At 34.4% G+C, this 13,612-nt stretch overlaps 1 protein-coding gene across 4 annotated transcripts in view; it reads left to right on the plus strand.

Annotated features, from left to right (window-relative positions):
• The window catches only part of LOC117105354 (neuronal acetylcholine receptor subunit alpha-9-like), a 17,045-nt gene extending 3,942 nt beyond the window's left edge, over positions 1-13,103 (plus strand). Inside the window, exons 1-6 of one of the 4 annotated variants that reach the window (XM_033246479.1) lie at positions 500-521; positions 1,482-1,668; positions 6,605-6,649; positions 7,960-8,069; positions 8,387-8,925; positions 10,577-13,103. In XM_033246479.1, the coding sequence (XP_033102370.1) occupies positions 1,585-1,668; positions 6,605-6,649; positions 7,960-8,069; positions 8,387-8,925; positions 10,577-11,046 (1,248 nt within the window). In that variant the 5' untranslated portion in view covers positions 500-521; positions 1,482-1,584 and the 3' untranslated portion in view covers positions 11,047-13,103. Of the gene's footprint in view, positions 1-499; positions 522-900; positions 1,669-3,362; positions 3,493-6,604; positions 6,650-7,959; positions 8,070-8,386; positions 8,926-10,576 lie in introns of those variants that run through there. The other 3 variants (XM_033246478.1, XM_033246480.1, XM_033246477.1) reach the window with 3 other exon arrangements.
• Positions 13,104-13,612: the final 509 nt, after the last annotated feature.

A 13,612-nucleotide genomic window follows, 5' to 3' on the forward strand; every position in this document is an offset into this window, starting at 1 on the left:
ATAAATATAATATAAATCATCAAAGGTACATATACATTGTTTAAATAAGGAACTCCCTTCAATATCATATATAATATACGACAGTATTTCTAGCCATATTGCCAGATTTATCTGGCCGAACGCCCTCCTGAGGCGTAGCATTGTGTAATACAATGTTCCCGACGGTTATTTGGACCTTTTCAACCATGAAGTTTTCGTGGTCTAGTGGTTATGACGCTCGCCTTTTCAGCGAGAGGTCGCAGGTTCGAAGGAGTTTTATTACATAATGACTTTTATAGGACTTTATTCGTTGAAAAGCTACAGGGTAGCCTACGATGTTCCATCATGTCCAATTTACGGTAGCGGTATATATTTTTACCGCACTACCACAACGAATGTTCTCAAATTGGTGCATTAAACAGGACATGTTAATAACAAAAAGACACAATCGCAGTTCTTTTGTTCGTTTTCCTGTTGCAGTTACGACTAGTTATTGATTCGATTAAGTATTTGGCCAAGAAATTAACCCAGGCATACTCCAGGTATAATCAATACAATTACTTTATATGCATTGTAATTAATATCATGTGAACTTAAAGATCCCTTCAAGTAATTAATAATTAAATTAATAATTGGGATGAAGTGCGTACCTTATAAATATATACAGTACACAGTACATGCGACTGTGACGTCATGTGATTGTATAGTACCGGTATGTGAGCTCCTTTAAAGATACTGTACAGTAAAAATAAAGAGGTAAATTAACGTAATAGACACAATGCCTTCATTGGACCGTTTCTGAAGAGGCACTTGACTTGACTGACATTAATTAATGGTGATTCAAATGTCGGTTGATTACTTTAAATTGCTTGCTAAATTTAACTTGAGAATTTTTAAAGGATTTGATAACTTTAAAAAGTTTGGCATCATATCTTGAAGGGGTTTGCCACTAGCGAGTGACCGGAGCCTCTCTATAAACCTACAATAGGCCTACTAACTGCGAGTTCAACTCAATAAATTCCAGGGCCTTAAATGCACAAATAACAATGAGACTAAAAACATATTTTGAATAATTTAATTGCGTCCTTGCCAATATCTCAACCATAATTTCTCCAAAACCTTAACACTGAATGCGTACTGTACAGTACACTATCCGATGGCTACGTACTAATCCAGCTAGGGTTGGGTTTGTACACTTTCTTTCCTAAAAATAAAATCTCAAAACAAACCACTCTTGGGTCTCCGCCTTTCGGCTTTTTTACATCTCGATATATGAAATCGTTGGAAAAAAAAATCGGTGTCGGTGATATATAGCGTTGTGTTCGTCGTCAATCAGTAGAAAATTCAAAATTAGTTAGTGCCGAAATAATCGAGCTCTCCTTTCGCCCACTACTGGATCCGCCACTAAACTCATCGGTACACTTCATTATTTCCTCTTTCCTCCCTTCAACTCTTCTCTATTTTTTCTCCCTCTTTTTTATTTTTCGGAGGGGCTTTCACAGGCCCACGTGCTCCCCTCTCCCGGTTGGATCCGCCCCTGCGGAGCGGTAAATACACTTGGCGGATTGTTTCTCGAGTGATCTGAGAGATAACGAAAGCTCTCTGATGTTTCTTCTGAAAGACGTAATGCTGCCTTGCAATGAATCTTTCCGGATGTGTCAATCAAACAAAGTGACCAATCAGAACAGGGTAAGGAATACACGCATGTCCTACAAACTCACTTGCTGTTTTACAAACGCACGTATGTGTGTGCGTATGTTTTTTATTTGTGGGAACTTAGCATGCAACAATATCCTAGGGATGGGGCGCACAGGAAACACAGCTTGATTAAACATAACCAGAGGCATATTGTTACATCATACAGTTAGAATCAATGCCCAACACTCAATTAATTGTTTTGTATTATAGTTCACATTGGTTATCGACCTGTTGGCATGGTGTATTAATAAATAATGGCGTACCGTAATTACACACTCTTCATTGAGAGCGTTCATAAAGATCGTGCTTGGTTACCAGCACTAATATTCATTGAACACTAACACCTGCAGAACTATTATCGGGATGTTGCGATGTTGGCCCAACTGACCTCAGTGGAAAAATGTAAACATGTACCAAATAGAGTACCAAAACTGTTTCTTCCTACAATATAATAGTTACACAAAAAACTTAATAAGGTGTACATATTACAGGTGTAATTTTTTGCCCTACCTGACGTGGAAATGTACCGAATACTCAGTACATTTGAAAACAACTGCGAAAAAAAATCGCAAGTTGTTCTCGGGTGGGACTCGAACCCACGATCTCCAGATCACTAGCCTGGCATCATGCCTCTAGACCACCAAGCTTGCGCCTGATGGCCAGGGTTGAATTCGAGTGCAAGTGGGCAGCGGGTACTGCAGTGTTGAAAGAAATTGTTATTGTCGTGATGGAATACATATTATTCAATGATTACTGCAAGTTGGGACACCGAGTCATCAGATGTTTTTATCTGACTCAATAAAATTTGATCAGATATAAATAGTATATTTATAATATATTTTATCAAATATGTCTCAGGCATATACTAGTATACTATTGATCAAATAATGGCATTAGGCTTGATAGGTATACGAGGTGTTCCAGGCTTTAGAAAACAACTGACGTATGCACTTCAGTGAATTTATTCATATCAAGATAACTTTAAAAAAAATCAATACAATGTCGAAACAGAAAACTTTCACAAGAGGGCGTACTAGAAAATAGTTGTATAGTGGATCGAGATTATAATTTATATCTTGCTGGCATCATCGTATTGTTTCGACAACAAATATGACAGGGTGCATTGTTTCAGTACAGGTCTGTTAAAGTAAAAAGCGTCTTATCATGGAGTTGTAAGATGTAAAATGCAAAGAGTTGGTCTTCATAAAAACAGTACTGCCTCACTAGCCTGGCATCATACCTCTAGACCACCAAGCTTGCGCCTTGTTATTGTCGTGATGGAATACATATCATTCAATGATTACTGCAAGTTGGGACACCGAGTCATCAAATGTTTTTATCGGACTCAATAAAATTTGATCAGATATAACTGGTATATTTATAATATATTTTATCAAATATGTCTCAGGCATATACTAGTATACTATTGATCAAATAATGGCATTAGGCTTGATAGGTATACGAGGTGTTCCAGGCTTTAGAAAACAACTGACGTATGCACTTCAGTGAATTTATTCATATCAAGATAAAAAAAATCAATACAATGTCGAAACGAAAAACTTTCACAAGAGGGCGTACTAGAAAATAGTTGTATAGTGGATCGAGATTATAATTTATATCTTGCTGGCATTATCGTATTGTTTCGACAACAAATATGACAGGGTGCATTGTTTCAGTACAGGTCTGTTAAAGTAAAAAGCGTCTTATCATGGAGTTGTAAGATGTAAAATGCAAAGAGTTGGTCTTCATAAAAACAGTACTGCCTATTTTTCAATTGTATTCATATAGCCTAAGTTCTTCTAGAAACATCAACAGGTAAATGTATTATGTGTTGTTTTTCTTTTCTGGTAGCTTTAAGGTTCACGGTAAATTTTGGTTTCTTTCTTCAGTAGCATATTAAGCGCTACTGCATTGGGTATGTGCGCTTATATTATTCATTAAATGTATACAAAAACTGTAAATCCCAAGATTTGGCATGCGAGACTGTGTAGCATCATGAAAAGCAACGCAACAATTTTGTAATAAGCGCCACCTTCGTATGAACGCCTTTCCTTTCTCGAATTAGCCTCCAAGTAATATGTAAATCCAGAACGCTCATGCCAATCATTGTAGTACTATTTAGTATTTAGTACCGTGCCCCGAGCTTTTAGCATTCTGTCGACGCCGTCCAGATGGAATAGATGCGACGTGGATTCACGTAGATAGACCAACCTACATACAACATCAGCATCTAAGTGGATGCGATAGAAGTGAATTTATTACCATAAAACCAACTTTTAATGCACTATCAACAATATTGATGACGCGAGTATGAAAATCATTTTATACCAATGTTTCATCGGTTATGTCGATACGTTACGATTTTTTGGCTTCACCAGATCAGTGGCACCCACCACTTTGATGGTGCACCAAAGAAGATTATAAAATATAAACAAAGGAAAGCAAAAGACAGTTCAAAAACAACAAACAGATAAAAAGCATAACAAAAACAAAACCAAGCAATTTACAGTGAAGTTTTACCCTTACTTGTGTATCTAATAAATTGTTACTATAATTAAGTAAGTAAACTGAATGAAACACACTGAGCTGCACAAAAACATGTACTTACTAGTCGTGTGAAATTACCGGAATCTCGATTATTTATTTATTTTATTTATTTATTTATTTATTTTCTTTTTCTACAGACCAGGGCAGTCGTTTACCCTTTTAGGCATAAATAAAAGACTCTGGGCGATTGTTTAAATGAATTAATATCTCTCTTAAACGAATACCAAAAGATTTAAAGAAGTTACTCTAATTTTATATAATATGAAATACGCTAGCAACTAATGATGTGAATAGCGTACTTAAAAACCATATATACATTTTATCTTAAATTGCCTATAAACGTAGTTTAAACCTAGTCTAATATTAGCCTTTGAAAAGTATTATAAACAGTAATATAAATAACATTGACAGCACTCGTTACCTTTTAACATTTCGAGCGTACCAACAGTGTAGTCTGCTGTTACCTTTTGGTTGTAATTCATTCGCAACTTAGGCATAATGTCCTTGCAAAGTTATCAGTAGAATATGACAAAACTGCGAATCATTTAGTATGACAATTCAATACATTTCATTTATTTATTCAGACAAGTGCCTTGGGGCCAAAACAGCAAAAGAGTCACCATGACATAAGTCTGGATTCCCAGCAAACTTAACTTAACGACATGATTAAGCCTAGCTATAATATAAAAATATAAGTTTAAAAATGTAAAATTTAAAAGGTCAAGATAATTAAAATTATAAAATATTCAATTCAATCTTTATTAATTTCATCATAATAAAAAAAAACCAATAAAGCAGGTAAAATACATGTTAAAATACTTAATGAAATTGGAGCTCATTTGAACCTCATAGAGGTTGTAGTAACAGTTATGGGTCTATAATTAACATTTTTTATTCAAATAATATTTAAATAGTTAAAAATTAAATAACAACTAAAAGAGACAACAGGGCTAAAGCGTACATCAATTGCACAGAAATGAGTAATTATTGTTTGATTTAAGATATATTTAAGAATATTTATAAAAAAAATCAAAACAAAAAGCCCAGCACTTAAAATTTGCAAAAAATCGTAAAATAAAAAGCAGTGAGCTTCGACAGAGACATACAATATTGCAGTGTATATTATGAACGAATTAAAATATGTTTAAAACACGAGGGTGTGCACAATTTGGTGACAAAATCTGAAACCAGACGATCTTCATATGATAATGACGGTGGGAAGCCTGTCTTTACTACAATGGTATATTTACAAAATAATTGTTAGCATATCGCAGCCACTCGTGTTGATCCTGCAAACGCACCCATTTAGTAATAATATTACTCACTTATAATTTCTACCTTACGAGCGTGTCAGCAATTACGTACAGTAATAATACTTCCAGAAGCGTCAACACATTCTAGGTGATCGCGCTCCGAGAGCGTCACTTTATAGCGATTACACTCAGTGAGTGTGCCAGGAGCGACGCGTCATGTTTTATTGATGGCACTGCGAAAATTAGTGATGACACTGCAAACTCTTTACCGTTCAGTCCAACTGATGTTATATCATATTGTGTGCCTGATGCGCCACGTCTTTTTTAAATGGAAATTCAAAGATAAGCTAAGCAAGTGTACTGTGTATTAAAGCTTGTTTTGATGAAAAGCCTAAATAGTCTGAAAAGTGCAAAAGTGCTACATCTGCTTATAACATTTCTTTATTGTAATAGGTTGATTATACAACTCGTTATATTCAAATTCATCATAGGCCTAATATTTACATTCATCATAAGCTGAACATTTTTCTAATTTTTGTTTTTATTTATATGTAACTTTTTTGTTTGATGTTATTAGTATTACTATTAGTGATCTGTTAAACAACCTTGCAGAATGATTTACCATGTAAAACATGGTGAATAACATGACAGTAAAATCCAAGCAGTTCTTCTCAGAACCAAATACCAATAATTGAGATCTGTACCATATGCCACTTGGTGTACTGGAAGCTTATAATTTATTATTATTTTTAAAATGGCACTAAACACGCTGCAATGGCAATAAATACTCTTAAAATTTGGTCGATGTAAAGAAAGCGCTGAGTGTTGGAGTTACTCTATTATAAGAATGTTTGTATTATATTTCGCTTTCTTTTTTTACATTTTTAACAAGTTGTAATATTTTATTCCATTCAATGTATTTTATCCAGTTTTTTAATTTCTTGGAATAGGCCTTGGTCGTGTAAATGCTTTTATATTGAGGTGCCACTGTTAAAAAAGTGTAGCTTCAGTATAATATTATGATTATTAAAGAATTAAAACCAAGTATTATGCGGCAATGAATAAAAATGTTTACAGTGGTTGCTGTCATTAAAGTCGGTTCTAGTTTCCCTTATGGTTTGTTTCAGGATGAAAGACGACAATTTATTACCGTCAACGGATGGATGGCAATGGTATGTATATTCTCGAGGCGACCGTACGTTTATTAAGGTTTCACCAACTCTAATGGATTAATAGGTTTTACAAAGGTTAAAGGCACCCAGTTTCTAAATTATTGAAATAACATGACTACGGTTAAAACGAATACAGTACATTATTCCAACAACAACCGTTAGCGAGTTAGAACGTAATGTAATTTTCAAGAAACAATAAAAATATAAAATCTGAACTCTGTAACAGTTTTAACTGTGTTACGTCTGTGTTTTTCATGGAAAATGTAATCGTCTAAAATAATAAGTAAATTTGACGAACAAAATCTACGCTACGTCTACGTTTCGCTTGTTCTTATATTAGGCCATTGAATGTATAATAATAATAGAAATACTATTACTTTATTATTATATTTTTTATTTCATGAGCAATGTTATTATTGATATCATATTATTATTACATAATTATATTATTATTATTATTATAGCATCATTATCATCATAATCATTTTAATAAAAATGATTATCAACATCATAATCGTCATCATCATCGTCATCTCATCATTACCATCATCATCTTCATCAGCTTCTTTTTCTTTTTCTTCCTCTTCTTCTTCTACTTTTTCTTCCTCTTCTTATTCTGGAATATTATTAGTATTATTATTCCATGATAATTGTTATATTGTCAAAGTGATATTAATATAACCTGTAATATATTATCCTTATTATCGTTATCATCATTGTCATCATCGTCGTCATCATCATCATCATCATCTTCTTCTTCTTCTTCTTCTTTTCTTCATTCTCTTCTTCGTCGTCTTATTCTTCTTCCTCTTCTTATTTTACATTATTATTTGATATTTGATATTAATATAACATAACATTTATTATGATCGTAACCTTAATCGTCATCATCATCTCATCACACCACCAGTATCATCATCATTATCATCACATCATTATTTTCATCATCATCATCTTATTCTTTTTTCTTCTTTTTCTCTTTTGTTTTTCTTTTTCTTCTTCTTTTCCTTCTTCTTTTTCTCTTCTTTTTCTTCTTCTTCTTCTTCTTCTTCATCATCATCATCATCATCATCATCATCATCATCATCATCATCATCATCATCATCATCATCATCATCATCATCTTCTTCTTCTTCTTCTTCTTGTAGATTATTAATATTATTACCCCATGATAATTGTTACACTGTCAGGGAGATGTTAATATAACGTCATCCATGAGATCTTGCAAAAGTAATCGATACCAGATTGCATTAGGGCAGACCCCTCTGAGGGAAAACTATTACATCAAATTTTCATTTCTATTGATTCAGACTTGGCAAGATCAACTTATGGTATGGAACGCCTCAGAATACGATGGGGTAGATACAATAAAAGTTTCAAAAAAATCAATTTGGACGCCAGACATAACACTCTACAACAAGTAAGGGAATTAAAAATTGTATAGACTACTTAACCCAGAAAATTTTGAAATACATTTGGGTATTAATCAAAGAAATTTCTCTTTTTGGTGGTGTTTAAAGAGATATATTTTCCTACCACCGAGATTCGAACTCAAAATGGTCCAATGGCCGTTTTTTTAAATGTTTTATCAAATGAAATAAGTTGGTAGTCCATATAAGGATGTATTTTCAAAATTTGTCTATAGTATGTAAACAATTAGTAAAATATGATAAGTAATATTACGTTAATTGCATTGTTTCTCGACTGTGTGATTAACAGTTCTGCTCTTATTTCTAGCGTGGACACTGGCTTCGAACGTTTGAAAAACACTGTACCATTATCCATTACTTCGGATGGTACTGTTTCTATGGCAACACCGGCCATCTACACTGCATTCTGCAAGATGAATGTAAAGTATTTCCCGTTCGACAAGCAAATTTGTTATTTTAAGCATGGATCATGGGCATACGGGAGCCACCACGTTGACGTAGAGGCCTTACAGGGTGAGGAGGCCAACCAGGATTACTTCAACGAGAATGGAGTCTGGGGCCTAGATTTTGTCTCTTTTAAGAAGAACATCATCAAGTACGATTGTTGCCCACATCCATTTACTGATATTACCATGACAATCGGTTTGAGCCGCCGCTCCGAATTCTATGTTGGAAATGTTCTAGCGCCTTGCGTTTTACTTTCATTTCTAGCTGCTTTTGTATTCTACTTACCTCCAGAATGTGGAGAGAAGATTTCGTTTTCTATCACCACTTTGCTAGCAATCGTACTGTTTCAACAACTGATCGCTGAGTCATTACCTCCATCTGACGAGACCCCTTATATTGGTGAGTTTATTTCATTAATCTTATTCACTTTACTCGCTTTTTGTCACTTTAACGGTAGCGACCTAAATCGAACGAAATGAAATAACGAGAGACACGTAATTAGCAACAATTTGATAATTATAGTCTGCGGCAAAATCACTTACAATACTGAACATCATTCAAGTGTTATCTCGTACCGGTATTCTTCTTTGAACATAATATATTACCAAATAAGATCACTTGACTCAGTGTCACATTTTAAAGTTGTATTCACACGGTGCCCACGTCAAAACCGCGTCTCATTCAGCGGCGCGCTAGAAGTCTTACGCATTGTGTGAGACTCGCACATTTGGGGTCTGTCTCACGCTCTCATTCTTAAGGACCAAAATCCATGTAATGCCATAATATTATAAAATATATTTAGGCCTATACTATTTGTTACCTTTGTAAAAAGTCCTCTTTCCAAAAGTTCTCCTTCTACAATACTTACAATATCATGGTAACATAATGTAGGCCTACACCAACTAGCTGCACTAGTACTGTGAATATGTCGTTTCATAAAGGCTCTCGGCCGGATAAGATCAAATGACGCGTACACACTGCCAGCTCATGCGGTGCCAGTGTGAAAAGGTTCGTGTAAACAGACAGGAATATGAATGCCCTCTGGTGTGGACGACACGAAGTACATGTATTCTCAAAGACAAATACAGATCCTGAATGCATTTTCGAGCATTTAGGAAATAACATTTTGCGGCAAAGGTGAATGTAGGGGATCCAGTCCAATACTCCTCCCTAGGGGGCGGATTTTTTTTTTACATATATGAGAGGGCACAAAGTCCAGGGTTGGAAGTCTCACGCCAGCATATTTTCATAACTTGGAATGTCTTGAATAAATAAAGATCAAAATACAGGTAAGGATGTTGTTTACGTAGATGTAGGCAGATACGGTACGCGGTAATATATAGTCAAAGAGGTTTTGCTTGACTTTTTGCACACGATACGCAAAACAAACCATTCAATAACATTAAGCTAATTTCAAAAATATTTTATGATTTTTTGGGGTTATTTTTTAAGAGACAATACTTTTTTAACAGACATAAAGAGATAAATTTTGGCTTACAAAATATATGACGAAAACATGGGGTTAAATGTGGCAGTGAATGAAATAGGCCTATCAAGGTAACTATGTTGTTTGTGTAGATATAGGCAGATAAGGTACGCGGTAATAAATAGTAAAACAAGTTTTGCTTGACTTCTTGCACGATACGCAAAACCCGGCAAAACAAACCATTCAATAACAAAATTATTATTGAACGTTTTAAAAGTGGAAAATAACGTTGGTGGTAAATTTTGATCACGTCAAAATTTTATTATTGTATGAATAAGGCACTACTTAATTAACTTTGGAGAAATGTTAAAAAAACAAAAAAAAAAACAAGAAGAGAATGTCATAATTGATCAAAACCTATCAAACACGAGGCCCTGCGGAAAAAATAACCATGAGATGAACACCATGATCCATTCAGTTACATTCACGTTACAAAATGCAATGCAACACAAAGACAGACTTACACAATTTCGTGCCAATAGTCTTAATTTCACACTTACGATGTATATAATAATTACATGCTTATTCTCTTGATAATTTCATGTCTTGCTCTGTTTATTGCAGCAAGTTTCTTTACATTGATCATCTCTCTTGGATGCTTCTCTGTTGTGGCAACATCGGTTATTCTAAAATTTCATTTCGGACAGCACATCAAACCTGTCAATGAATTTATTCACAAGGTCTTCATCCGAGGCTTAGGATCAATTCTTGGAGTGTATAAGGACCTGGATTCTTACACACCACCCCCTTGTTTTAAGAGAGTCGACCATGTGTCCCCCTTTCCTGTGATCAGTGAAGATAAACAAAAAAACAAAACATTGTCCCCTGCACTTCAAGCGTCATCCGAGTTCAAAGAGTTAATGAAAGACATCAGAAAGTTTAACCAGCACATCGAGGAACAGAAAAAAGAGGAAGAACTAACAAAAACATGGACGGACCTGGCAAGCGTTTTTGATAGAGTAATGCTGATATTATGCATGCTAATTGTCTTGTGCGCATCCGCCATTATAATGATAAAGCTAATAGTAAAATAAACATTAATCAAATGTTAAAGAACAATTATACAAACCTGGGCACTCAGTGAGACGGTCGCACGACCGTCGTACAACGAACCCAACTTCGCCCCCTGTTCAGCACTAGACTACGCGACTGTTGCGCGCGCGTAGTGACATTGCGTTATCCAGTGAGTGACTTATGACTTATAACATAATAGGCACTAGGCACTTTACGCAAAAGGATGGGAGCCATCGACAACGACAATTCTGGTTAAGCGCCCAAGTGTTTACTGTGGTCTTCACGCTATAATGACCACAGAACCACCGTCCTCTCGTCTTGTTGCGTAAAGTGCCTACTGAAATGAAAACGATGTATATTTTACGTGTCTTGTATATTACTAACTGGACCTACGCTCTTGATGCACAGTGTAGGGTGCGCCTACACACACTGCCCAATTCACCACTAGAAGAACCTCATTGGAAACAAGGCTTCAGACTTAGTGAGTTATTCTTAGTGAGATTCATACCAAAATACTCTTATCCTATCCTTTAATAATTTGTCTGCCATCATGGTGTGAATTGCTTTATAATATCTATAGAAGATGAAAGTTATGAAGCCGCTAGCGTAATGTCCAAATGAAAAGTCTTTTGGGAACTTCTCCTACGGACGTTCATTCACATGTATTTTTGTTCATGTCTAAACTTGTTTAATGCTATACTCTTACACTGGGACAGGGGTTATGACATAGATTCAACATGATTTAAAAAAAATATTATTACAGACTTACGCGCTCAAATGCGTATGGAACGCATTATTTTTCAATGGCAAATTCGGATACCAGTTGTTGAGTTTTTGTTTAATAGTCAAGTCTTGTGTTTAGTCAATGGTAAATAATGGGAGTATAGTTTGTAAGTTTGAATGTTAATTAAGCGCGTAGACAACAGGGAAACTAAAAATGGGTTAAATATCATTTGGCGCCAACGAGCATGCGATTCGATAGTAGTTTTTCTCTTTCAATAAATTCAAATTCTGTAAGGTCATTTAGGTGCACAGTGTACGAGGGATGTTGAAGAGAGATGTGCGTGAGTGCGGGCGTATGTTCGTTAATGTTCATTAGAAAAATGATATAAGTGCTGGATTATATAGATATTATTAATTAAGAGTTATTCAATTAAATTAATGTTTTCCTAATCCAGAAACTATCGTAGCATGATAATCAATTTAATTCCCCTGACGCAACAATTGATTCACTGCGACGTGTTTTGATTAAGTGTAGACGCTCTTACATCTTACACAAAATTAAAAAGTATCTGATTTCTTTTAGCATATTCTTGAGGTACTTGGGTGCACAAGTAAGGCGTATTTTACTAATGTTTAAATTGTATACCTTTTAATGTCAACTTTCAGAACAATCTTGTAATAATGTTACCTTTAATTTTCTATTGATATTGTATTTAGGTAATTGTTTAAAACTTAATAAAAAATCAATATTACTTTTTATCATTATCGAATGATAATATTATTTATATTATTGTAGTTTATCACAAATATCATTATTATTGATTTTGTAAGGTTTTTCCGAGAGACTGTAATTTATAACGTGTAAGTAATTTACCTGTCGTTATGTTGTAACCCGTAATCATTTTCTTAGATCAGATTTCCAAAAAAGAAATGATTAGATGAAATTGCGAGTTATTTCTGCGTATAAATAAGGTTGAAGGTCTGAACGATCTATCATCGGATAATGATGTGCCTATAACATGACAGTGATCAATGTCTAAATGTTAAATTTTCTCTATTATCGCATGCATCGTGAAATACATGGTTATGACTAAAAACATATAATGGAAATGTAACGATAATATAGTCGTTGAAATGCCACTCAACAATGCATACACATTACTCAGCATCTAAACGATTCGAAGAAAATTTCGCTGTTCGCTTTGTATACTTTGTTGATCAATCATGCGTATATGTATACACTTACATTTAAAATGTTTCTGTTAATTTATTATGTGTAAATAATAGAATAGTAAAATGTAAACATTGTGATCCCTGAAGCTGATCCAATAAAAAGACGAAATACTGAATCTAAGCACGATGGTATACTTTGTTATTTATTTTAATGTCTATGCCTATATGCAGATTAGAAAGATAAATATTGAAGAAAAAAGGCATCAATGCGGGAAGTGATGGCTGGATTTCGGTTTAGACATAAGCATGGAGATATTAATACCTCCATGATATAAGCAAAAGCTAGAATGTAAGCGTAAATTTAAACGGCCAAAGAGAAACCTATATTTATGCATATCCCACTAGCTGCAATGCTTCATAGGAATTTACCTCGTTTGGCAGTGGCAGTGCCTAATACATATTTAATAAGTTTAACAATCACGATTAATAGAGATTGTGTTAAACCTATCATCCGTGATTCGCATAAAAAGATTAAATCTACAGAGGTAATGACATTTATGAAGAATGATGGATGCAAAAACAGTACATTTATAAACGAATGTATTTGCAGCGGTAAATGTTTATTTTCGACATGTATTTAGATCATATCACGATGAAGATCACATATATGCATATATATGAATATGAATA

Source organism: Anneissia japonica, unplaced genomic scaffold, assembly GCF_011630105.1.
Source record: "Anneissia japonica isolate Jap-2015-1 unplaced genomic scaffold, ASM1163010v1 scaffold287726_len2788222_cov184, whole genome shotgun sequence".
Taxonomy (NCBI): Eukaryota; Metazoa; Echinodermata; class Crinoidea; order Comatulida; family Comatulidae; genus Anneissia; species Anneissia japonica.